This window comes from Sitodiplosis mosellana, unplaced genomic scaffold (genome assembly GCF_009176505.1).
Source record: "Sitodiplosis mosellana isolate CC-2019 unplaced genomic scaffold, AAFC_SMos_1.0 Smas_scaffold_1, whole genome shotgun sequence".
Classification (NCBI taxonomy): domain Eukaryota; kingdom Metazoa; phylum Arthropoda; class Insecta; order Diptera; family Cecidomyiidae; genus Sitodiplosis; species Sitodiplosis mosellana.
In genome coordinates this window covers 1,106,859-1,133,601 of record NW_022595244.1, presented here as the reverse complement: position 1 = coordinate 1,133,601, position 26,743 = coordinate 1,106,859, and the positions used below count along the sequence as shown (strand labels likewise).

Genomic DNA, 26,743 nt, shown 5'->3' with positions numbered 1-26,743 from the left:
TGGTGTGTCACAATATGGAAAGCTTGGTGAAAAACGTCAACGTAATCTAATTACGAATGCCATGCTTCTGCCATTCAACACAATTAAATTATTTGCACAATTGAACACTTTTCAGCTTTCAGTCGTAACGAAAAAAAAAGTTTGCAAAACATTTTACAAAGTTCTATCACAATCAGTTTTAGATTACATTTGTGCCAGATGAATATTTTGTTGCCAAATCTAGTTCTATCATCACTTTTTTTTGTATACAAACATTGTATTTGGCGAAAAAAACGATGTTGATAGCAATATATTCATAAGCTACAGAGAAAGCACATTCCGCATTTGCTATGAATGAACATTAGGTGGTTCCGACGATATTGTGATACAAAATATTGAATGGAAATAAATAAATGATTGCATTCATAGGTTCTGACACCAAAAATTTCAGGGGGGGGGGTCAAACCAAAAATTCCTTTGGGGGTCAAAAAAATCAATTCTATCTAGTGTAAAATCATTTTCATAATCAATCCATTCTATCTAGTGTGAATGTTCCCTTCGCAGCAAAATTGAGGAGCAAAAAAAAAGGTCCGAAAATGGCAATGGGTCCGAAAAAATCTTTGGGGGTCAAATTTTGCCAGGGGGGTCAGGATCAACGAGATCAGACTATGTCAGAACCTATGATTGCATTAATTGGTTCATCATTTAATATGTTCATTCAATCAAACGTAGTAGTAAAAGTATTGGATAAATATTTGGAATCGTAAAAGTTATTTATATCATTTCAATGCTTGAAGCTCTCAGTGCATTTGGCACATACACAGCACCACTATCATATACTTGAAATGAACAAACATAAATGAATGATAAATATTTTGATGCATTGCATCAAATGTTTGCTTACATTGAAATAGCACATCATAATGTTGCTTGTACTACGTAGCATTGCGTATAATATTCTCGGTCGTTTGTTTGCCACTCACAGACACATATCATAAAGACATTAGAAGTGCATAATTTTGTCCTACCAACGTTGTCGGTATCGTTCTTATTTGAAGTCGTTGGCCTCGACTCTTGTACACTTGCCATCCAAATGAATAGAAGTCAGCAATTTTTTTTTTGTTCGCAATGTATTCGACATCATTTGGCGACCATGTTTTGAAAACACTTTTTTTATTTAATAAATAAAATGAATAGAAAGAAAATAAAAAATGAGTAAACTTTGCTACAGTTCCAGTGCAACACATGAGCAAATGGTAAAACAAAAAGTGTTAAAAATCAGTCTTAATTCAACTGGCGCGTGTTAATTTAACACTGTTGGACAACGGCTCTAGAACAGTCACTACAGCCTATTTCAAGCATCTTAATTGTCAATCGTAGTATTCAAATATTTGCAAAGTTAGAAATTCGTGCATAACATTTCAACTTTTCGTCAAGTGCACTTAAACTTTGACTTTGTGCAGAAATCAGTTGTGTGTTTATCTGAAGTAAAATCGTGTTACGATAACGATGAGCAGACGACAGTTCATCATTTGTTTGGTTGCAGTGTTTTTGGTCTCAGCGACTGCATTGAGTACACGGAAGCCATGTCGAAAGCTACAGGCTGAATACGGTTACGTGTGTGTTTGTGATGATAATTATTGTGACACGCTCGACGTTCCTGAGCCAAATGCAAAAGAATACATTCTGGTCACGTCTTCGGAATCGGGTGATCGATTCAGCTACAAAAAAGGCAAACTAATCAAGCCGAAAAATGTGTCAAAAGTGTACTTAGAAATCGACCCATCGGATGAGTATCAGGAAATAAAGGGATTTGGAGGTGGCTACACAGGTCTGTCTTTAATCAAAATTGGTGCGGCCGTAAAATAAAAAGCTATAAAAATGTTCTGAAATGCTCAAAACTATTCAAATACAGTGCACTTGATTGTTCGCAATTTATTAATCAATTCAATTCATTTTTATTTAGGTGCTGTTACTTATTTAGTAGATAAAATATCAGCGAATTTGCGAAACTGTCTTTACAACAGTTATTTTTCGCAATCTTCTGGCATGGCCTACACACGATTGCGCATTTCGATCGGTGGAACAGACTTCGATATTTCACCGTGGGCATACAACGAATATCCGCAAAATGATACCAAATTATCGAATTTCACGAAACTGGACGAAAGAGATTTGATGCGTAATCGGCAGCTAAAAGAACTGGCCCAAATATCGGGAAATAAAAAAGTGAAATATTTAGCGGCAGCATGGAGTCCACCGATATGGATGAAAGCGAATAAGAAATGGTACGGCCTTGCAAATAATCAAATATTTCCGGAATACTATCAAACTTGGGCCAATTACCATGTGCGATGGTTGGAATTGATGCAAAATGACGGCATGAACATCGGTGCGATCTCAACTGGAAACGAGCCCATCGTAGGGAAGCAGAATTTTCTATTCGAAGAAACGATGTGGAATATAACCAAGCATGCCAAGTGGATTGCGGAAAATCTCGGTCCAACAATACGAAATTCAAAATTTTCGGACATTGAAATCCATGGATTCGATGATAGTCGAAAATTTGTCAATGACTGGGTGGATGAGATGCAAAAAGTGAATCCGGATGCATTCGATTATCTGTCAGCGATTCAGTTCCACGGCTATACGGACAATTCGACCAACCCCGAAATTCTCGATGAGATTCAGAGTAAATTTAGCGACAAAGATATTTGGTATAAAGAGCAAGCAAATGAATCAGAAAATACAGAGCTTGATTTGTCATCAATTCTAGTGTTTTTTTTTTCGTTTCATTTACACTTTCTAGGTATACAGAAATGTGTTTCGGTGTGAAGGTTGCAAATCCGCCAATAGGTGGACCACGACTTGGAATGTGGAGCAGAGCCGAAGAGCTAATCAAAATTATGTTTGAAAACTTTTTACATTCAACTAATGGGTATGCTTGATACTGTTTTACAGATTTACATTTTCGATATGTTATTAATATGTTATTGCCCGACATATTTATTATTATGTTATGTTGGGATTTTTTTTATCTTAATAACGTTATTAAAGATTTGACATAATAATAACATATTAAAAATTTTCTTCAAAAGTTTCATACAAAAATCATGTCAAATTTCGCAAGACACATTTTTTTTCAACATTTTTTCGTCTGAAAAAAATTGACATGTTTTTTACATGAAACTTTTTTTTGCGATTTTTTTGGTCGTTATTAAGATAATATGTCGATATGTTAATAAACATATTGGCCGTTATTATTATGTTATGTTGGACCAAATATACCGCCGTTATTATTATGTTATTAAGTATAGTTAATAATATGTTTTTGCCCGTAAATCTGTATACTGTTTCCTTTTTAACAGTTTAACACACATATTTTTGGCTATTTACTGAACGAATTTAATCTTTTTTAGATGGTATGACTGGAATCTCATCGTAGATGAAGATGGTGGGCCAAATAATGCCCTTGGTGGATTGGGTGTTACAGATGCGCCCATCATTCTAAATAAGAATTTGACTGTTATGTACAAGCAACCGATGTTCTATGTGCTTGCACACTTCTCCAAGTTCATTACACCCGGTTCAGTTCGCATTGATGCACGATTAGAGGGTGCTGACCAATCGGTAGTGCAATATCTTGCTTTCAAACGACCAGATAAAAAAATTGCCGTTTTTCTGTACAATAATAGTACGCAACAAGCCGTTGACTTGAATATTTTGGATAATCCAAAAAAAGGAATCGAAATCACTCTGAACCCAAAGTCACTCAACACATTAATTTATTCAAACGGTAACGTTGATACAACCACTTCGGCCAAACAATCAGGTGCGACGAACATTTTCATCATACCGAGCATTTGGTCTTAAACATGGTAATGAGTTCATTGCAATAGTCTATTGAGCTATGGCGAATACACTGATGAATATGTGTATTAAAATTACACTTGAAGAAGCAATAAAAACATTTTTTGAATCCCAAATGGCAAATGTATGTTTTTCATTTCATCAAGTTTCAATTTAAAAATCTCTAGGACATCTTACATCTTTTTTTTACACTCAACTTTGCATATCAATAACAAAAACCAACTTGAAAACTATCATAGCCCTTGAAACACACAAAAAAAAAATCAGAGCACCAATGTGAACTAGAGAATCTTTTATCATACACGTACAATGTTTGTGTGTCTAATCGCAAATAAAACGCACAAGAGAAGATTTACAAGAGTTTCACTTCACGACACTTCTATGCTGTAATCATTTTGTTTTAAATATTCGTTTAGGCAAATGCATTCTCCGATCTGAACCTGTTTCGTGTTTATCTTTTGATAATTTCGGTATATAATTAAAGTGTCCGTTTACAGCCCAGTAACATGAATGATTTTATGAAGTAAAGAAAAACAAAAATGGGATTCCTGGTTCTTTTTTTCTCTCTCTGCCGTATACATGCGAAAATGATGATGTCAATCTGAGATCATTATAAAATGTCGTCGAGTTGCGAAAAAAGAGTCATTTAAACAAAAAACCTAGCAAAAAGTGTTCACTCTGAAGAAAAATCGAGAGGAAGTGTAGCGCTGTGACTTCTGCCCCATCAATCTCGTGTCCGGTTCGATCGATACAAAAAAAGAAGAAAACAAAAACACAAGTGATAGAGTAGCAAAAATGTCCAAGCAAACAGTGAAAATATGCACAAAGTTTTTGTTCATCGTGTCGTTGGTAGTGTGTCTATCGTTGGCTGAACAAACATCGAGACCCTGTCTGCCGCGTTGGTTGGACAAAGACAGTCTTGTGTGCGTGTGCACATCGGCCTATTGCGATACATTGGAAACACCCGAACCGATTGCAAAGAATGACTATGTTTTTGTGTCATCGAGCGAGGATGGTGACCGCTTCAATTTTATACTTGGAAAGTTTCCAAGACGAAATCGTTATTCGAGCATGCCGGCACCGTTGGACGTGAGCAAAACGTACGTGAAAATCAAAGACATAATCAATGGCCGACAATTTCATGGTATGGGCGGCACATATACTGGCTCAACGGCCTATGTTACAAGTTTAATGTCAACGACGCTGCAACGGCACGTTTACAAAAGTTTTTATTCGCCCAATAATGGTACTAATTTATCGATAGTGCGCGTACCCATCGGCAGTACAAAGAACAAAGTTGGAAAACAGTGGACATATAATGAGAACCCCCCAAACGATAGTCGTTTAACGAATTTTTCCGCATTCAATCGAGAGGATCGGCTTCGTTTGTGCCAGCTGAAGCAATTAAAACGCATCGCAAAAAATCCATCCATTGAATTTATGGCCGTAGCATCAAAAGCACCCGAATGGATGACGCGCACGATTCTAAATGGAAAACGCAATGTTTTGAAACGTGAATTCTACCAGACATGGGCCGATTATCACTTGAAATATTTGCAAATGATGGACAACGAATGCATTCGCTTTTCGTCCATATCAACGGGGCAACGACCAGATTCATCATACAATTCGCCGGAATATTCACCGCTTGCTTGGGATCCATACGAACAAGGCAAATGGTTGGCCAACAATCTGGGCCCAACGCTGAGAGCGTCAAACTTTAGTAACATCACAATCATCGCGTACGATGACAGTCGTCAAAGCATTCCATATTTTGCATCGTCAATGAATGTGGGCGACAAAAATGCGATGCGGTTCGTTGACGCAATCGGAATTCAAAATGAAAAAAACAGATATTACCTGTCAACGGTGTTGGATTTGACTTATGCCGCGTTTCCAAGTAAAGCAATTTTGAATACAGAATCCAGTTTCCCTGACGTAAAACTGGGTTCGTGGAACAATGCCGAAGCCCTTGCACTAGATATCATCGATAATTTACAGCATGATTCACTTGGATATATAGTAAACAATTTGATATTGAATCTCGACGGTGGACCCGGCATTACGGGTGAAAAACAGGATGCGCCAATTTTGGTAAGCAAAGATTCAACAGAGTTTTACAAGCAACCCATGTTTTATGTGCTCGCACACTTTTCCAAATACATTACACCTGGTTCGGTGCGATTGGACACATTCACCGATAAATATCTCGACATTTTGACAGTAGCTTATCTACGGCCTGACGATAAAATCGTCGTATCAATGTACAATCGACTGAACAATTCCGTAGCGGTCGTTTTGACCGATCTATATCAAGGCGCCGTTGAACTGCAGCTCAAACCCAAATCAATCAATACGTTGATTTATTGATTAAGTAAAATTGATGATGATGATGATGATAGAGAGTATACCATGTTTTCCAAAGTCAGAAATTATTTCCTTTCTCTTCAATTATAAGTTAAATTATATTATGTTCAATTAAGATGTAACAATAAAATTGTTTGTAAATGACTATGAGAAAATGAAGATTGAATATGAAGAAGGTGTGTGTTGGATGTTATTAAATTGCCAGTTGTTGTTTCGAATTTCATTTGTTTGTCGAGCCAGTTTTTCGTTGGTTACCCGACTTCAGGGAATTACGAATTGACGTCAGTAATAATGAACGAATGATATACTAAGGGATTGACAGTTGGCCAAATGATAACACTCAGCCACTTAAGAGCAAACTTTACGAGAGTTCTTCGAAACGAGGAGCGATCAAGAGAAAGAGTGAGACATAAAGACAGAGAGGCAGATGGATAGAAAGCGATTTAAGCTTTATGGTTAATTCTAAACGGTTGTGGATGGTGAAAATATGGTTCGAGAATATTTGAATTTGCAAAACATGATGCGAAAAAGCACTTACTCTGGCCAATGATTGTCCATTGTTGGCATCAATTCGATTTTCTGCTTCATTGCCGCTAGTGGCATAGACCGTAATGGAAATAATAGCCATTTTTGAACAATGCTATTCCTTTCGCTTCGACTTTTGCTGCTACTGCTGTGAGTGGTGAGTTGCGGTTGTTGTTGTTTTACTTCACTCTTTGTGGAACAGTGAATAAAGTACTGTGACGAGACCCGATTTTCCTTCGTCAAACAATTTTCCGTGTCAGCTTTTCATTGGCCCTCTCTATCCCGCTTTTGCTCTGGCTTTTTTCTATTTGGGTCAGGTTCTTTTTCCGCTGCTTTTGTTCAGTTTGAAATTACTTTTAACTGGTGTTTGAACTGCAGCTACAGCTACTGTTCGCTAAAAAGAAACATCAAAAAAGAAGAACAAACGCACACATACACTTGGATGAAGGGAAAAAAGGAATCAACGGTGAAGTGTAAATTATCGTTTAGGCGAAAACTAAACTGTATTTGCCGTGTATTTATGTACATGTATGCGTTTGTGAGTGAGTGTGTGTGTTGGTTGGTTCGTCGGTCGGTATTTTGCAAACGCGACTGCACATAATGGAAAATTATTTCGCATTTAACATAAATAACAGGCCAAAGCAAAATGGCTATATCATAAAATGGTATGACGAATACGCTGTTGCTGATTGTATTTGTGTATGGTTAAGTTACCTATATCTCAGTCGATCCGTTGCTACTTTTCAACTTTTTTCTTGTTTCTTCTGATTTTTTCTTCTTTGCTCTCGTGTGTGAGTTGTTTTATAACGGGCCATAAAAGCTCAATGCGTGTTTATGCTTTAAAATTACTTTCCCAAAACAGCTTGTGGCGGATTTGAAGTTCGCTTTATTATGGTTCCCTTTATCCCTTTATTCGGGTTGTTGTTGTTGTTGCCGCTTTGGTTTTTTCTTAATTCCGTGGTGCACGTAATTTTCTTCGGGCGCCGTTCAGAATGATTGAATTTCGTTTGCATGCGATTAAAATCAGGTCGGCGGATGGAAGTCATTCACAAAATTTTCCATTCACATACGTATGACTTTTGATTGCGGAAGATCGAGATAAATAAAACGGAAAATCACTGCGGGCACTTTTCGTTCGGGAATTACGACGTTGTTTCAGAGAATGTGCTGCTGCCACCACCGTCACTGTTGCTACTTCTGTTGTTGCTGTAGCTGCTGCCGATGATGTTACGTATCGCGAACGTGCGTTTCAATTTATGGATATTGAGCGATGCAGTAGTTGCGAACTTGCATTTGAAATCGAATCAGTGCCACCGTTACGAAAAAAACGTTCCAACTGTCGTTTACCATATCCATGCGGCACAAAGTTTTTGGTTGCTTTGTTGTTGGGTTTGTTGGAATATCTCAAAATTTAAATTGGAAATGAAATCTGTTGGTCACTTTATCTCGGTTGACTTTGCTACTTAAAAACTTCAAATGAAACCACGGAGTGTATTGGCTTGCAATAGTCACGTTGATTGCTTTTGATCAACGGTCTCGTCGTTAATATTCGTCAGCACATACACAGACACAATTCAACTGAAAAAGAGAGAGAATATTTGCTTTTAATAATTAGTTTCAGTCACACGTACTCACGGCATGAGTTTCACATTTCAAGCACCTTCAATTTAGTCAAACACACAGAATTTTTTTTACTCGCGATTTTGGAACACAAAAGAAAGTAAAATGATGTCAAAAAACTGAAAAACCACCGATTATTTAATTTAGCCGATTAAAAAGCCACACTGCGTCTCTTATCACTGTAAGACAGATACTGCTTTCGTATTTGTAGATGCTTGCGAGAAAATGAGTTTGTGCTTTGTTCAGCACCTTAATTATTTCAGCAATTATTATACACACGGCACGGTGTATTTACAATACAAATACAATAACAACAACAGGCAGAAAAAATGCGGTTCTTGTGTCAATTTGAATTGCGAAACGCACTCACACAGATGCCACAGACAATTTGTCAGTTTACTTATTCTCAGCTTGTGCGATTAGCGGCGTATGAACAATACAGTACACGTATGTACTAAACGAACGGGTGATAAAACAGAGAACACATCGTAAATGATTGATAAACTTTTTTTTACCAACAAGTAATTCGGTTTTTCTATATGTGCCACATCACATGAATAAATTTTAATTATCATAGCTGCAGACATCTTTCTTCATTTGATGAGATTATTGCTGTGTGCTAAGTTTGCTTTTTGATATATATCGATGACGAATGTTCATTTTGTTCCAGCTAATGCGTTCAACTCACTTTCGATACCAAATACTTGACATCCTAATGGATATATGTTGCAATTTGCTGCTGATAAGAGTGGCTGAAAATGGATATTCAAATAGTTTTATACGATAATGCTGATGCTCTTATTTGATGTAAGTTTTAATGGGGTAAGCATTTTGCGAGCAGAGTTTTTCCGTTATCGGTGCGCACCATTTCAATTTGAACTAAAGTGCAACCGGTGCACAGATTCTCTGGGGCCAATGTGCTCGTCTACAATCTTTGCATTGTTGTCATGTAATCGGATCGAGCGAATGTATTCAGATAGTTTTTCATTGCTGCAGCCGCCTGCACACAAGTTATTGCGCCATGAAATGAAAGTAAACTTTAGACAGGAACATAAATTGAACGTAATTTACTTTTATGAATCGTTTTATTTTTATCACATCAAGTTGATTGTGGATTTTTAGAGCCGCTTACATCAAACTGATTTAACCAAATTCAATTGTTTGGCATGTTAATTACGGGATGAAATCAATTTACATAATACATACAATATAGCATGGCAAAAATGTTGCTGATTTGAATTTTGAGTTGGAAAATTGTGTTTGCTGCGGAAAACTCTCAAACGATTCGTTGAATAACCATGGCAGCAATTGTAAATCATAAATTTACAATGCAAAAATGCCATGGCTGATGAAATGGAGGAGAAATTACAGTGTGTTATCTTCCGTCCTGACATTTATACCATTCCATTCCATTTTGTTCCGTTCTAGTTTTCATTTAGGCCACATCAAAACTGTTTAGCTTCGGTGTATCTGTATACATGTAATACGTGCCACATAATCAAAAATGCAAATCGAAAAATCCCTCAACTCACAAAATATGCATGACATAAGATGTTTGCATGTGTGCATACACACGTAATACAAATCGAAGAGCCAATGAAATGAAAACGGAACAACAATTGCATTTACGATCGGCGTATATGCGAAATCAAACGATTTGAATAACACGCAAATAACGACAGCAGCAGCAACAACAACAGCCAAACTAAAATTTACCCAACTATTGATTTATTTCTTCGTTCCTCTGGCGGGAGGTTTTCCGTTTTATTTTCATTTCATTCTTTCCTTCATTCGTCGATGTTGTAAAATAATAACGTGTGCCCTACAACAACGGCAACAACGAAATAAAAAATGCCAATTGCCATACGATGCACAGTTCGTGCACATGTAACCGTCTGTCGATATCAAGTTCATAAGCGTACTTGATTTTCCTCATCATTTTGTCCTAATTAATTCAAACTGCTGACTTGTTTTGACTACGGCGGCATTGCGGCGACGGCAACGTCTTCACCACCACACAGCATGAGCAGGCAGAAGATGAGTGCAACGGCTCAATCGATGAGCATTGGACGAAGAACAAGAATGAAAAAAAGGAAGAATGTCAGCCGTGGAAAATGAAAGAATACACGATTTTTTAGTTTTAAATGAATAGCACGAAAGGTGGCTTTGCATGCACAATGCTTCAGCGCGAGGTTCGCCTATATATATATATCCATAGTCACACCGACACATACATATACACATAGATGCATGCACCACGAGCGCGCTCTTAAATTTAGACTGATTTAGATTGCAACGACTGAAGAAGAAGAAGACAAAGACGAGAAATAATACGAACACAAAACTACACTTGCACATTGGAGTGTGTCTGCATAGCAGAAACACGCCGCCAGCGGCTTTTCAATGAATATCATATCGTGCATTACGTTACTTTTTTTTCCTCTATTTTCTCCTTGTTCCTTTTCATTTGCTTCTTCGCCATTTTCCTTTAAACCCTTTTCTCATTTACACAATCTTCTCATTCATTTCCATAATGTTTAAATAGTTCAAAAAGAGCGGTGGATTTTTCGTTTTTGCGTTGTGGCAAAAATGCCTTATATAATCCGACAAAAATAGAGAACGGGCGGCATAAATGATTCGGATACGTATGTTTCTCCCTTCGCGCGCGCTAGACCAAGCTTTTTGAGTTCGTCTTTGCGTCTCGTAAAAGTCGTCACGTAACAAAAACTATACAATCCAAATTAAAAGTATTCAAACAGACATATGGAACACGGAAACCAGCCAGAAATATATGGGAGATGAATGAAAGAAGGAACACAGCGCGCACGAAGTGGGAGTGAATTGGGCTGAGCGATATTCAGAGAGTGAACCGTCAGTCCAAGTCTATTATCTTGATTGCTAAAGCAATCCAACTACTACCACTACCATGACGTGAGTGCGACTTTTCTGTTTACATTTCATTCACATTCAATCTTTGCACAAAAACACACATTTAACCGAAAGCTCTCTCTGGTTCTGTCGGTCGATTTTTTACTCTCTGTACATTCGAAATAGATGCGGCAAACACTCGAAAATACACAAACAGAGAGAAAGAGAGAGAGAGAGAGAGAGAGAGAGAGAACACACAAATGGCAAAGGAACACATTTTCGGTTAACCCGTTTGAACATTTCCCGGAAAATTTAATATTTCAAAAAAGCGTCTTCGTGGCACACTTCGTCTCTTATGTCTTATGTACATTGTACACACACACATACCGAGATAATTCCCAATGCTAAAATCACCTTGAAACTTTTATAATTCTCTCACTCAGTGTAATAATTATTTTGCGAAATCTTCTGTGAATTAATTCGTTGCAAAAAGCAGCATTTTTGAGTTGGTTGGGTTTTTCTGGCAAAAGCCATCCATCGCTTTGGTTCATAAAAATAATGTCATTTCTCACTGAATATGCATGCTGGGGTCTAATGAAGAAATGACATCTTTCGTTGTTCTCTCTTCTCGTTTCATCTCTTTCATTTCAATTTCCCAAGTTAAAATCGGTTCTCGTTAAACTTTTGCTCCCGGTTACAACTGCATTATTCACAAACACACACACAGAGAAAGGGAAAAAATGCCGAAGAACCCGTTTATATAACTTTTGGATTAACGGAATTTCCAAAGTAATGCAATAACTGGGAAAACTTAAAATCTATCAACTATCATATCCATTTTTACTGACAACAATGGTAAAAATCGTATCTTCCAGCAACAACATTAACATCAACAACACCCGAAGTGGGTTTGTGATCTGTTCATTCGGATTTGTGTGTGAATGGGAGTGACAATGAGCTGAAATCGAATGGGCGATAACAGAAAAAAGAATAGCAACTGCAACTTTTGTCAACGGAACAGCAATTGTCAAATAAATACATAAATTCGTGTCGAGAAAAATAGAGCAACAGCGAATAATCCCAAAAAAAAGTAGCAGTGACTGCACTGCAGTTTTTTTTTCTTCATACGAACGACAACGACAATGACGACGACGACGATGATGATGACGGCAGCGACAACGACATAAACTGTGGGCGCTCTACTCGATTTTCGACATCGCAGGAAATCAATCAATTGCACAATTACCCAATTTATGTCGAATAACAAATGTGAACATGTGAACATGTGTGATGTTTTTGGGGCACATTTAAAGGGATACATATACACTTGTAAATATGCCGTATGCAATATATTCAAGTGGAATTGAATCGGGTTCGTATGCAAAAAGGAGAAAAAGGAAGATCTTTGCATGAAATAATAAGAGAGAATAAAGCGGAATTGGAAAGAAGCAGTCTGCAATGCATTCTTCTAGTGGAATAGATTGTGTTTTTTTTTCTGACCACTTATTCCCAATTGAATAGCTCTGTGAGATCGGCAGCAAGCAGCATAGTAATGCAAATGGATGTGATTCGATTTTGGTTGAGCAAAAGTGAACATTTTCTCAAGTGCGACGTGGTGGACTCGTTATCCTTTTTAGCCGGAGCGATTTGTCGAAACACGTTTCAGTGCATCGATTCTCATACGAAATCCACCCACTCAAAAAGTAAGAAGATGCCACTTATGTGAACAATTGATGTGAACGAGAAAAAGAGTGTGGTATTATCCATGTACAGTGTGCACGCACACACACACACATGAAAGAAGAAAAAAGAACAAAACTTCACAAGCAAAGTCACTCAAATGGGGAGATATAAACGGCAAAGACGACCAGGAGAGCGAGTAAAAGAAGGAAAAACTTTTGGAAAAAGAAGCATAATACACAATACACATAAGTGAACGCATCAAGCATACTGAATATATACACATGTCGGCTGTGTGTCGATTGAAGAAAACGTTCATATCACCATATCTCGCCCCATCATATATCGTGTACCGTTCGTTATACCGTTGCTTTTGCTTCGGTATGATGATGATGAAGGCAAAGCATGCTCATTGATACTCTGGTAAATATTTTTCGCATTTGATACAACAAATACACACACTTCCAGTTAGCTGCCGACAACGACGACGACGACGACGACATCCACAACGAAGTCTATTTCGAAAACAAAGTTGATTCGCATGTACAAACATACATTATTATCCAAGCGCCAAGCCAAAGCGAACCAAACCAAACTAGACCAACACTGAATGCTAGCCACCAAAATACATCGCATCGCACAAGCAGTACGTGTTCAGATTTTGAACAAGGATAACGTGTTTTCTCATTCGCTGCTCCAGCATTAATATACAGTATACACTGGCTCGTTCACTCGAGTGTGTGTATATTTTCCAGTCAACACTCCACGACGACGACTAAGACTACGACGTGGAAACATCGAACAAGTGTTCAACGGTTCATGGATAAAATCACCCGTTTTGTTTTTTGAATACTTCGAGTAATATTACGGCAAATAGAAAACAAGCCGCAAACAAGCTCAAGTCAAAGCGATGAAGTAGAAGAAACGAAAGTAGAGAGAAAAAAAAACAGTAAAAACAACACATATCGAAAAACCAAAAGCGGAAAATACAGAATGAAACTTAATACCGAAAACTAAAAGCTAAAACGTCATATATTTCGTGTGCGCTCGCTATTTGCAGAATTTGATTTCATTTTTTCTTTCTGCGCTGTATGTGATTTCAAACGGTTTTTTTTTCTGCAAACGTTTGACGAGAAAACAAAAACAAACCCACAGCAACGTCGTGTGTGTGGTATAATTTTCACTTAACATCATTGAGTTGGGTTTTATTTTGTCAGTCGCGCTGGATGCGTGCTAATGTATTCGTGGGAAATAACGAAGGATAGGGCGCAATAAAAAATCAAATTATGAAAGATATTTCACCACAAAGCTAGACGAAATAAGAGGAAATTTCATTCGAGTTAATTCGAAAAATGAAATCTGATTTTCTCACATAAATCAATCGAGCACACGGTTAGACGAGTACACATCGGAAATGTGAAAAGAATAGAAGGGAAAATAATCGGCGCAAAGGAGGTAGAACAACCAAATTATAACAACCACCACAAAAAAACAACAACGAAAGACAAACTAACTATAGACACTTACACAAACTTGGCCGACACAATATACAAGGCGGAAAGGAAAAAAAAAAATAACAACAAAAGCACAAAACGTGCAAGCAAGGTGACGGCGTAGTTCAGAAAAAAATAACGAAACTGAAAAACAGACACACGGTGCGCGCGACCCTATAACGTTAAAAAGTGAGTGAAGTGAATGAGAGGGAAAAATATTGGGCCGAAAACGAGAAAAAAATTCATAAAATTTCATTTTCTATATTCATATATTTTCTGGCGAATGGAATAGATGAGCACGACACGGAAAAGCCAGGCAACAGCAAGTCCGTTGAAACGCCAGCGTTCCAAAAGGAATACACCGTGAAAGATATCGAGCGAGAGAAAGAGAGAGTAAAACGCAGGACGTGACCATTGATGATTGTTGATATTATGGGCATTCAGTACCGTCGAAGTCAATCGCTCTCTGCAGTCATTACAAAAACAGCAACATCATTCTGAAAATACACGTAACATTGTATGTGTGCTCCGAATAGTGAGACAGCAATTTATAGCGAAAAACCGATTGCGATTGATGAAGACAAAACGTAAAATTAGTTTTTAATTAAAGTGCAAACTAGCGAGAGTTTGACAGCCAGCGATATACAGAGAGTGAGTGAGAGCGAAACCTTGAACTAAAAACTATCTGGAAATAAGGACATTATTTAATTAGAGAACGGTGGGGGAACTGATGACACAAAAAAAGAGATATAGAACAACAAGAAAATAAAAGCGCGTGGAAATTGATGAAAATCGATCGTAGCATTTCCCAAATAACTTCCATATCGATGGTTTTTGGATTGTGCGGCAAAGCGTAACGTGCAAACAACAGCAATCTAATTTGCAACGATTTTTTGCTACGTTCGTCGCGTTCGCCTTCTTCTGTTGTCCAATCTCGCTGCCAACACACGTCAAATCAATATCGTTTGTGGGGCTATGAGCTGAGTTTTTTTGTTCGTTTTTGTTCTACGTGCATTTTCCATGGCAATCCATGAAATGCATTTGAACTGAAGTAAACTAATCGGTGAGAGGTGTCATTTGCTGGACAGAAAAAAAGTCAGCAACCACTACTGCAGAAGAGGAAAAAAGAAATCGCAGAGAAAAAAAACATACACACAGAAAAACGAAATCGTTAATTAGAATAAGCCCAGTAGCTAAACACTTGCTTAAGACTAAATAATTTTTTTTCCGTTGGTTTCGTATGTGGTGCGTGGGCGGACACGGCAATAAAGCATAGCAGCAACAGTAAATTGAAAGTAAATGATGTATCAATATCAACAAAAACGGCTTAATCGACGAAGATAAATATACGCCGCCAACAAAAACAACAACACAGGATCAGAGCAGAACGCAAATAACCAAACAAATTGAGTTCATTGCAATTTGTCAACAGAAAATAACAACTTTCTTTATTCACATCGTGTGCTTTTGTGTTGATATATGTGAGAAATAACATACATACACACACACACGGTATTCGCTTCATTCACAACATATTTATTCCGTCTATTTTTCCGCTGGGGTGGCAAACAAACGATTTTCGATAAAATGAACCGAAATTGCTTTCTACGATTGTTTTCGATTGTGTTAGCAGTGCATACAATACAAGATGGATTAATCGTGAACGCTGCCAGCGCTTCGCATAAAGGTATGTATGCTACAACGTTGTACACACTTTCTTTCGCTACTTTTCTCGATGTAATTTGAATTGTTCCAATAATATATAGACACATATATGACGATGAGCCGTCAACAGGCTCGAAACGCAGAAAGAACAAAACACACAGAATATTGTATATCCAGTTGAACGGATATGTGTATCTCGCACGAGCGGCTTTACAAATCGCCTCATTCCAATACTGTATTCCACGCAGATTGTAGTCGAAATAAGGCAGGTGTACGGGGGTGCACGTGTATAAAACCAGAGAAAAACAAACATGTATCGAAAATGCCAAATTTAAATTTTTAACTGAAAATGAAAAACATTGAAACAGATTGGCGTGTAGACGCTTTGCTCCTCTTCCCTTCTTCTTCTTCTTCTTCTCCTCCAATTTTTTTTCGTGTCCAATTTTTTCCGGCAGCGTGCACAACAACCGTCGTCGATATCTCGCACACCCTATGCACACTGAACTCCATTCTGCTGTTTATATTATTCACAACAATTGTAAAGTGCAACATTTGCCACAGCCAAATTTTTTATTCATATCCGTCGGCATTTCATATTCGCAAAGTATTTTGCCCCACTGAAAATACCTTGGAATATTATTGTTTGAAATTATTATGGGAAATTGGTCGTTTATATTGCTCCTTCTTGTTTGATTGGCAAAATAGTAGTAGAATTGTGGTATAAATTCTATTTTACTTGAAACTTACTCAAAATGGGCAATTCAAAAAGTTTTAATCGATCACCGGATCGTGTGTGTGTTTTTAATATGAATAAATGATATGAAACAACAACAACAACAAAAATTTATTTTTCCCTTTGTTTGCAGCTCGTCCAAAAATCGATTTAAGTGACCCATTTTATGTGAGTATTCTTTGTCCGTTTTTTTGAAACATTCAAACGCTCAATGTATATCGAACGTATCATACAATTCAAATGAGTGTTGACATCGCCATCCGATACAGATAGAAGTAGATTGGTTGTTAGAGTGAGTTGAACGTTTTTCGAAATGAGCGCATTTCACACGGCAAATATTTGATTGGACATGTGACAAGTTGATTAAATATTTTCGAGTATATTGTGTGTGGGCAGTCGGCGTAAGTTGGAGAGAGAAAGAGACACATACTAAAAATTAACTGTATCATTCAAGCGGCAATTTGGTTAGAAACATCGAGCACGACGAGAATTCGAATCATCATCATCAACAACGACCAAACATACATACGCGGCTGACATTTATTATGCTAGTGTGCCTGCAACGCGTCTGCCGCATACTAGTTATAAATGTTCAATTGCATGCCATTTTGTGATGTGATGTGTTATAATCAATGATGTATGGCAATCGGTGCTAGCGCCGTTTCATTGAACCCTTAATTTAGCCGTTTAAATTTGATTCGATTGGAAAACGTTTCTCACACTTACACTCAAATATACACGCACAGTTAATGAATTTATCATGCCAATCGGATTATCGATTTTTAATTATTTTTCGGAGATTATTAATTTGATATCATTTTACTTCTCTTCTCTTCTCCACTCTCTTTTTTTGTTTGTGTCTGTTTTTACATGGTGATAACGGTACGTGATTGTGTGCGCTGCGATATTTCTACAGAATGGGCAAATCCATTATGATGATACATTAACTGAAACGCCGATCGGAACGATTGTATACGCAATTGATGAGGAGAGCGTTGAGGTCGATCCATTTGCGAATGACAATACAAAAACGTTTCAACTTCAAGACGTTGTTACGCACGGTAATTCGAATGACAAATCTTTTATAAATCATAATTTATTTACGATCGGCGATGGAAATGACGCGATTGTCGAGAATGACAGTGATGAAGACGACGACGATGATGATGGTGTCGCCGATGTGATTGACATTGATGGTGTGGTCGATAAACAGGCAACAGCACACAATTCGAAATTCGCTAATTTCGCATTCAACGACGAAAAACTAATTCCGATATCGAAAGCCGACAACAATAAAAATGCTGATAAACCATCGCAAATCCAATTGCAACCGAAGCATCACCAGCATCAGATATCGAATGCAACCGACCAGAATACGCAACGAGTTCCACACCAAGGCCAACAGCAAACAGTGAATAATGTTATCGCATCCCATTCGAACAGGCAAATGACCTATAAGCATTCGAGTAAGTAAATACAATCAAATTGCCATCATATCGCGCGTTTAAAAAAAACAACACCGAAAGCACACACAAAAAATTGCAAACACACACCATGAATAATAATCGAACAATTGTGCGAGTTATGGTGGTGGTGGTTTTTTTTCACTAGTGTCTATAGTGTCTGGTGAAAGAGCCGACGCAACAATCGATAAAATGAATGGTGTTCTTTTTTGTATGCTTTTGTTTTGAATAACAACCAGTGGTACAAGTTAAATCCAATAAGCTCTATTAAAAGTCACATCATACATTTTGTAAACTATGGGAATATATTGCTATTGAGGCACACCCGGGCAAACAATACGTTTCATTCTCTCTCTCTCTCTCTTCTCCTCCCTTTATTTATTTTGCATAAACCGCAAGTAAACTGAATTATTCCAGCTGTGCTAATAACGACTCCAGCTGATCGGCTTTTGAATTTTAATGACCAATATTATGTTTACCCTGATAGAGACAGAGAGAGAGAGAGAGAGGGTGAGAAATCAACGGTATGTGCATGCTGTTGAATTAAAATCCAAAGTCAATTGCAGCATAAATTGATGAACAAGTAGCACAGGATGTATGAACAAAATACCAATCATATTTGCATTCACAATGAGTTGCTGGCAACTTGAAGAGTTTGCTTTCATTTTATTCGATGGTTTAGTATCGTACATATCTATAACATCTATGTTGACCTTTCCACGCTTAATGAATTTTATATGCATATATATATATATTTTGAAAACAGTTCGACACGCAAGCGAGTTTCTAAGCTGGTGCGTTCGGAAGTTGTTTGTCCATGTGTTTGGATCACAAGCTCAGGACGCATGTAACACCGATTTTTTTCCATGTACACACAATATATGCTGTTAATGTTGTCCGTCGACGACTGTGGGCGTCCAAAATCTGTACGAACAATAATTCTAATGGTGTCCATAACATCGTTATAATCTACTACAAATCCAAAATTGTTTTGCTTGTCATCGTCATATGGTTGAAGCTTTTATTTCATTGTTATTATTGTCCTAATGTATTTGGACATTGACGCTTGAACTTTTTCACGTTGTGGTTTCGCTTCTGTTCTTCTTCTTCTGTTTTCCTTGTGGACGCACGTGTACAACTACAATAACGGCCGAACAAAATCGTTGTATCATTTTAGGCCTGAACCTGTCAAAAGTGTATAAATTATTCTACACTTGAACTTGAGTGGTGGGTGGTCTCTCGATCTCTTTTCTCTGATAAACTTTCCAAATATAATTCAATGAAAATTCCAGCCACTTAAACCGAAAACGAGCGAACGATACGATAAATACACCTATAAGGACGAAAAACCGAGAGGATTTTAATCATTTATTTCATGTTATGCGGTTCATGTTTGATATAATTCGGTGGGTCATTATTTCGGTTTTATCTTTTGAGTAGGAGGACTATTTAAAGGTTCATCATATGATTCTAATTAAGCCTTACGATATTTAAGACCAAATCATTTGTATCATACACACACAAACACCGCACGAACATAAGCCTCTGTAACATCGATTCGGTGTATGCTGGTGAATGCGTGCCGAAATGTAATCAATTTTCCTTAGTTGTGTTATATTATATTCGTAAAGCTCTTCGTTTCTTCTTTTGAAAGGTTACAACACCATAACAACCACCACCAACCCAAAGCCGAATGCCAAGTAGCATACGGTTTTTTGATTGTCCTCTGTGCGACGCAATCATTGTAAATATAAGTGGAAAAGTGTTCGTCAACCTCTCTCGCTGTCTCTGTCTCCGTGTCCACCATTGCCCATCAGCAAAGTCATTGAATGCGAATGGTCTTGTTGGTGTTGGTTCGTATGACATGGTGTTGTAACCTAATAAAAAGACAAATTCAAAATGCAAATAAACCAAACGAAAAGTAGATCAATGGCATTCACATTTTCGGGAACGCACTTCACAACAAGTGAAGTGACCTTAGGTATTTAATGTTTGCGTGACCGAATTATGGTGTTATTTCCACCACTGTTTCGATTTCGATTTGTGTTATGTGGCTTGGGATAAAAAATATATAAGGATAAACTCATGAAAATCGTAAATTAACGTGGTGTGGTTTATTGTCTCTGCAACGCGACCATGCCGTTTGTTATTGTTTTTTTCTTCTTCTTTCTTTTTTTTCTTGTAATGTGAAAAGCCACGCCATTTTTACCACACCAATTAAAAGTTTTTTTACGTTGTTTTCATTCTGTCTCTCTTTCACCTTCTCCATTATTTTTGTTTTTTTTTTTTGATTTTTGTATCGTTACAGATAAAACATCTACGGCACGCATGAAGTCGCACCGTCATCACAATCACAAGCCCAACCACAACGGAAAATGGTATCGACGTCATCAAAAGTGGTTGAAACAACACAAAGCGAAAGCACATCGCAATCGACACAGCAGCAGCAGCAGTGCATCGTCGCGAAGTGGTTTAAAGCCGCAACGAATAAATTCCGGTATGAAATCAAATGCTCGTGCACCGTCGTATGTTCAGGCTCATGTAAGTTTCTACGATTCAAGTTTTGATGATGACACTTTGACTTCGAATCGTTTCACCTCGACGAACAACCATCGAAACGGTGACAAATGGCCACACTTGAAGCGGTTACAAAGTCAATTGCATCAAGACATGCTGGGCGATTCACTACCGCCGTACATCAAAAAGTACAGTCGACGTAACAAACAGCTCATTGGATTGCTTGAAGGCGAAGGTATGCCAAATGTTGACAATGCTGATACAAATGCAAAGCAACAATCACATCCGCGTCGTCGTCAAAAGCAAACCAACAAATGGATTGAAAAGAACCTGTTCGAAGAGCAACTTGAAAAGAAGAAAAACAAAAGCGCTCATCATCAGGATCAGCATCAGCAGCAGCAACAACAACAGAAACAGCAACAGCTACCACCGATCGCACCGTATTCAACCGATGGAAAAAGTATTATACCAATTATTTTGAACTCGAAGCAACGGTATTTAACCGAGAAGAATGTACAAAGTGAACCGAATGCATTGCCGGGTGAACACTTATCATTGTCATCGGATGACTACGAAGATTGTGACGATGATTCGGACTGTGGTCCAAGCACAGCCGTTCAACATTCGAAAATCGGGCACATGAAAAAGAAGAAGGACAACATCTCTCCGAAAGCTGATTCATTTTTATTTCATCGTGTTGCCACGCCAAAATTAGTCGGCACAGCCGCTATTGCTGGTGGCTTAATTAAGCAAAAGCTTCCATTTGTCGCACTCACTGACAAACGCATCGAGGAGGATGGTTCGAAGCAACGGCGCATTAATACCGTACAAAATACATTCCCGCTGCCCTAAAGCAAATGCCCAAATAAGAAGAGAAAAAAATTATGTTTGGCAAATTGAATCGAGACATGCTTCGACCTAAGCAGCACCGAATCAAATGCACATAAAAAAATACCATACACACTCACACAGAGACAACTCTATTAACGGAAGAAAAAACAAATCGAAAGCAGTATAGTGGGAATAAATGAAGTAATTTCTTTTATCACAAAAGTTCAGACTTCAGAGCAATTGTCCGATATAGCAGAGAGAGAGAGAGAGAGAGAGAGAGAGAGAGAGAGAGAGAGAGAGAGAGAGAGAGAGAGAGAAAAAAACACTAGTGCAGCTGATTCCTCTCTACATTTTCTCTCTCGCACACACATACACACACACACACACACACACACACACAAGCATACAGGCACGTAATCCATCTAGCTGAATAGAAGAATATTATATGAAAATATATAGTTTGTAATAACAAGTGGGAGCTTTTTTTTCTCTTCTCTTCTCTCTCTCTCTCTCTCGCTCACTTTTGTCTATGTTTTGTTTTAACCGCGCCAGCTCACAGTGGACCAGCACCATGGTTGAAAACTTAATAAGCGACAGCCCCTTTATGTTTTATTCAAATGACGAAGCGGCGGTGTTTGTACGAGGCAAACATATTATCCGGATTATATAACAAACAATGGGCTACACTGACAATGATATTTCAAAAGAAACTCTCATCACGATAGAAGTGCGCGCCACATTCAAATGAAAGAATTTCGCTTTTCATTCGAGCAAAGGAGATAGATAAAGAGGGAGAGGGAGAAAAAGTGAAATAGAGAAAAACAAAAAATAACATATACACACACAAATATCACACATTGAATGTGTAGGCTTCATCACAAAAAAAAATCTACGCACCTGCTAACTGTTGATGTCAAAAGAAACTAGAGTTTACTCAAAACCATTTTTATAAATGTGTTCTCATGAATGTAGATATTAACTAAACATAACGAAATAGAATTAAAGTAGTCGTTTGCGCTTTGGTTATCGTCGGCTATTAATCAATGGCTATTTTATACACATATACATATACTATACAAACACACACACACATATACACAAATGGCCCTCTTTTATTGCCTCCTCCTTCGACAAATCTAGCTGATAATACGTGTGTATGTGTGTCGCTCTCTGTTTTATCAGAACGACCATCCACGACAAACAAAAACCAATCTCTACTTTGAAATACATATCTTTCCCTGAACCATACATAATATTATTGAGTGTGCAAAAATCCTATCAAAGGGAGTTCTATATATTATATCATTTATTGCAAAATTTCAAAAGGAATAGTAATCATCAAGCAAGAAATGTTGAAAGAGTAAACCGTCTTTATAAAAAAACGGTGTGTGCCTTCAAAGGCAAAAACTCCAGCGTGTTTCATTGAGCTGCTGCATTCAGCCACGTTTTTATAACGGGAGCTGTTGTCAACAAGTGACTGTTCACTTCACATGAAAACCAAGAACAAAAACACTCACAAACTAAATATCGTGTTATTTGATATGAAATCGCATCTTACACGCTGAAACAACGATTGCAAACCGAGTATTATAAATACTCAAAGGAATATTATAGCGAAGTCGTGAATGAAAGCATATATTTCTATATAGAACCACTCAAACGTAACCGTAAAAAGGATTATCACATAGCATATTAAACTGAAAATGTCTTCTAAATGTATTAAAATCATAGAATATTACCTGTGAACACTGGAACACACGGATTACAAGGGATGCGAAAAGTCTGAGATGGAAAATAGATTGAAGATGACAGAAAAACCAAGAAAATGAAATTTAAAAAAAAACGAAAATGTATGTTCATTTATAATTTCTAATTGTTAAAATTGTTATAGCAAGGATGGATTTTAAATGTTGTATGAAATGAGATGGTTTCTGTGTGTAACAACATCCATACTGTTTAACTGGAAAACATTTTCTGTTGTTATTTACCATTGTCACAATTTTCACATTTACCCCAGGAGTGCTGGAAAATGAGTGATTGTTGAATGAAGAAAATTAATTGCATGAATTGCGTGGATTTTACGTGGAAATTTACACAAAACATTTGATATATTAGACGAAGCTCAAATAACAAGTGGTAGATTATTGTGTGGAAAGGATAAATGTTACGCGAGAGAAACAGAAAGCGAGAAGGACAGAAAGGGAGAGGGAGGGAGGTAGAATAAATGATAAACTGTATCAAAATACCGACAAAAGCAAGGAAATGTGAAAAACGAAATAAAAATGATTGTAATCACATTTGAAAGTAATAATCGGTGTTTGTTTCATTTGTTCTATTGTTTATGCCAAAGAGTTTTCCATAAAATTTCTCAACGTTAATTGATTGACAAATGGCAGAGAGAAAGGAAGAAGTAATACTTCAAATGCAAAACAACGAATTATATGGGTTTTATGTTCAGAATCGGAGTCACCCACACATAAATCGATACTAATCTTTTACTTGGCATTGGCATTTTCAAGTTTTTTTTTGTTTGTGCAAACAGAGAGAACCAATTTGACAAATGCCCGACAAAAGCTACTCCTGCTACTGATGAAGATGATGACTTTCTTGTTAATCAATTGTTTTGCATCACTTCAGAACGCCCGCAATGATTTTGCATTACCTAAAACCTCCGCATCCATTAGGATAAAGTTTCAAAATGTTTTTCTCGTTTCATTTTCGACAATCAGGCAACTTCTTCGAATCAGAAAAGTCAAGACTCACTTTAACCAATCCCCATCCCCAAGAGAATTTCACATGACATGTGAACCAATCGAATAAATGACAAGCACAGCAAATAGCAGAAATGAACAGCAGCAGAAAAAAGTGTGCAACGATACTGATTTCTCAATGGAACAAGGCGAAACGCTTTTCTCCGCAAATTATTCTTAAAAGTTATAGGGAAAAAAAATGTTTCTTCTCCATTTTTTTGGATGAAATGCGCGACTAAATCATTACTTTATTTGTTGATAAGCTTTGGCGGAGTTTCCATTCATTGTTTGGGCTTAAAACACTGATTACGGTATTCATTCATTGTCATTGAGGTGTCGGATTTCATTTCATTCATTGAAATGTGATATCGATAGAAAGGAAGAAAGTCCGGATAATTAACGTTGAATTAATGAATGAAAAAAAAATTGTTGAGCTGTCGAGCAATGAAAATCCTCTTTGAATTTGATTATTTCATACGAAATTGTAAACTATTATTTTTCGTTTCTATGGCAACTTTACTTTAGCACGCCTACTTCTCAATTTTATGAATGAAATAATGGTTGCTAAAATTTTCCACGCAACGAATAATAGAATAAATCCTATACTTAGAATAATTGTAAAGAAAAATGCCCAAACATCCAAATTGTAGAACAGATAGGTTGCAAAATGGGTTGCATCGCTATGCAAATGTGGTGCGCCTTTGGTTTCAGCAAGATATTCGGTCCAATAAATGGCCGTTTCCATAGGTCCAACGATTCGATCTCGGAATCGTTCCGAAGTGATATGCGCTTGAATGGTGTAACTAAAATAGTAAGCAGCAAATATTTTATCATTTCGAGGAGTATTTGTGCGAAATAACAAACCTTGAATCATGCAATACCCGTTCAATAGACGACTTAAGCTTAGTCTTTGTCATTTCACTGAATGGCAGCTCAATTCCATAGCCATTTTCGTGTGCCCATCGTGCATTTACGAATTGGTCAAAATAAAACGGAATGACAATGATCGGCTTACTGTAATAAATACTCTCTTGAATACTGTTGAGTCCACCATGTGTGATGAAGCAACGGAGATTACGATGCTTCAAAATTGCCTTTTGCGGAAACCACGATCGAACTAGGACATTTGGTATATTTTGAGCTAGCTTCGACATCTCGTTACCTTTCACAAGGAATTTTATATTTGATAACTCTGCCATTGCGCCCAAAAATGCCATGTTTGCTTCGGTCATGATTTGTGTATCGTCAACAACTGTTCCGAGGGAAAAGAAAATCGCTCCAAAATTGGCTTCATCCAAAAATATTTGTAGATCCGATGGTAGTGGCTGAACTTCATCGGGTTGTATGGCAAGTCCACCGACTTCAATGATATTCGGCGATAATAGCCGTGATCCCGTCAGACTTGGATGTGAATTCAGTAAAATCATCGAAATATCGCCTTTGAGCACTTGAAGTGGTGGAATATTTTTTGTGTTCGGAAACATTAATTCACAATTCGCTTGCCATTCAGCCCACATAAACATTCTGGACACATAATGAACGACGAAATAAGTGAGCATGTTGTGAAGCCGTTGCCAAAAGTTCATCTGTTCGGTGTAACTGTTAAATATATTTGGAGTGAACGATTTCATGGATGGAATGGCTGTGAAGCTGTACATTTCCGTTGAATCAAACACAGGCGAAATTGAAATGATGGGTGCATTAAAATGATATCCAAGTACCAGCAGCTCTTCGCTATAAATTGTTTCGATCAAAATCACATCGAATCTGGTCTTATTTTGGAGGAAACGTTGAAAATTTTGACTATTCGTTATTGAACCGCTAGTTTCTTTCCGAAGCGCTGTCAAAGCCTTGAACAGTGCACGAGACGACAGGGTAGCAAAATTCAGCTTTGTATATTCACTTTGCACTGCAATTAAAATGAACGAAATAAGACACTTCTGGCTAGAACATACTACGTAGACTCAAGTGATTTACAGGCGCTAACTCTTTTTTCAGTGTGCTCAAGATAGACTTGATGGTAATTTGGCATTGGATTTAGCTCTTTGTACGGAGAAATTACCGTTACTTCATGGCCAGCAGCTGCTAAACCCTGTGATAATGCACTTCCGAATCTATAATGAGACCTTCCAATGTATGGTAATGCGACCAGTATCCTGTAAGTATTCACACCTCCCCACAAAAAGATCAAAACGAACAACACTTTTAGAACCATGTCTTCTACATTGAATCAATACTCTGCCAACAGTATAGAAATCGACACCAACAATTTGTATGACCTAATGAATATAAATATTTTATATTCTCAATTCGTGGTCCGCATGTTGCATTTTTAATCCATATCGCACGAACTAGTCGAAAAAGAAGCGACAAACACGAATG

At 37.4% G+C, this 26,743-nt stretch overlaps 4 protein-coding genes across 4 annotated transcripts; 3 read left to right on the top strand and 1 right to left on the bottom strand.

Annotated features, from left to right (window-relative positions):
• Positions 1 to 1,072: 1,072 nt before the first annotated feature.
• Positions 1,073 to 3,852, top strand: LOC129576775 (lysosomal acid glucosylceramidase-like). The gene is made up of 4 exons (XM_055462445.1): positions 1,073 to 1,810; positions 1,946 to 2,696; positions 2,789 to 2,917; positions 3,399 to 3,852. Exons 1-4 carry the CDS (start codon positions 1,489 to 1,491, stop codon positions 3,850 to 3,852), a joined length of 1,656 nt encoding a protein of 551 aa, XP_055318420.1. The 5' UTR covers positions 1,073 to 1,488.
• A 530-nt stretch (positions 3,853 to 4,382) lies between these two features.
• On the top strand, positions 4,383 to 6,219 carry LOC129576773 (lysosomal acid glucosylceramidase-like). The gene has a single exon (XM_055462413.1). It carries the CDS (start codon positions 4,645 to 4,647, stop codon positions 6,217 to 6,219), a length of 1,575 nt encoding a protein of 524 aa, XP_055318388.1. The 5' UTR covers positions 4,383 to 4,644.
• Positions 6,220 to 13,573: 7,354 nt separating this feature from the next.
• On the top strand, positions 13,574 to 24,092 carry LOC129570037 (probable WRKY transcription factor protein 1). The gene is made up of 5 exons (XM_055449410.1): positions 13,574 to 14,591; positions 14,695 to 16,089; positions 16,934 to 16,968; positions 17,717 to 18,266; positions 20,572 to 24,092. The coding sequence occupies exons 2-5, from the start codon at positions 15,990 to 15,992 to the stop codon at positions 21,630 to 21,632; spliced, it is 1,746 nt and encodes a 581-aa protein (XP_055305385.1). The 5' UTR covers positions 13,574 to 14,591; positions 14,695 to 15,989; the 3' UTR covers positions 21,633 to 24,092.
• A 105-nt stretch (positions 24,093 to 24,197) lies between these two features.
• Positions 24,198 to 26,604, bottom strand: LOC129570054 (UDP-glucosyltransferase 2-like). The gene is made up of 3 exons (XM_055449433.1): positions 26,339 to 26,604; positions 25,226 to 26,270; positions 24,198 to 25,164 (listed from the first exon to the last, which is right to left on the bottom strand). Exons 1-3 carry the CDS (start codon positions 26,574 to 26,576, stop codon positions 24,867 to 24,869), a joined length of 1,581 nt encoding a protein of 526 aa, XP_055305408.1. The 5' UTR covers positions 26,577 to 26,604; the 3' UTR covers positions 24,198 to 24,866.
• Positions 26,605 to 26,743: the final 139 nt, after the last annotated feature.

What these genes read in the sequence shown, in the direction of transcription:
- LOC129576775 (XM_055462445.1), top strand. Translation starts at nt 1,489, where the DNA reads ATGAGCAGACGACAGTTCATCATTTGTTTGGTTGCAGTGTTTTTGGTC. An exon ending in ATTTGGAGGTGGCTACACAG is followed by an intron (nt 1,811 to 1,945) that starts GTCTGTCTTTAA and finishes ATTTTTATTTAG; the next exon opens with GTGCTGTTACTTATTTAGTA. An exon ending in TTTAGCGACAAAGATATTTG is followed by an intron (nt 2,697 to 2,788) that starts GTATAAAGAGCA and finishes TACACTTTCTAG; the next exon opens with GTATACAGAAATGTGTTTCG.
- LOC129576773 (XM_055462413.1), top strand. Translation starts at nt 4,645, where the DNA reads ATGTCCAAGCAAACAGTGAAAATATGCACAAAGTTTTTGTTCATCGTG.
- LOC129570037 (XM_055449410.1), top strand. Translation starts at nt 15,990, where the DNA reads ATGAACCGAAATTGCTTTCTACGATTGTTTTCGATTGTGTTAGCAGTG. An exon ending in TGCCAGCGCTTCGCATAAAG is followed by an intron (nt 16,090 to 16,933) that starts GTATGTATGCTA and finishes CTTTGTTTGCAG; the next exon opens with CTCGTCCAAAAATCGATTTA. An exon ending in ATTTAAGTGACCCATTTTAT is followed by an intron (nt 16,969 to 17,716) that starts GTGAGTATTCTT and finishes ATATTTCTACAG; the next exon opens with AATGGGCAAATCCATTATGA.
- LOC129570054 (XM_055449433.1), bottom strand. Translation starts at nt 26,576, where the DNA reads ATGGTTCTAAAAGTGTTGTTCGTTTTGATCTTTTTGTGGGGAGGTGTG. An exon ending in TGAAAAAAGAGTTAGCGCCT is followed by an intron (nt 26,271 to 26,338) that starts GTAAATCACTTG and finishes TTTTAATTGCAG; the next exon opens with TGCAAAGTGAATATACAAAG. An exon ending in CGGGTATTGCATGATTCAAG is followed by an intron (nt 25,165 to 25,225) that starts GTTTGTTATTTC and finishes TTACTATTTTAG; the next exon opens with TTACACCATTCAAGCGCATA.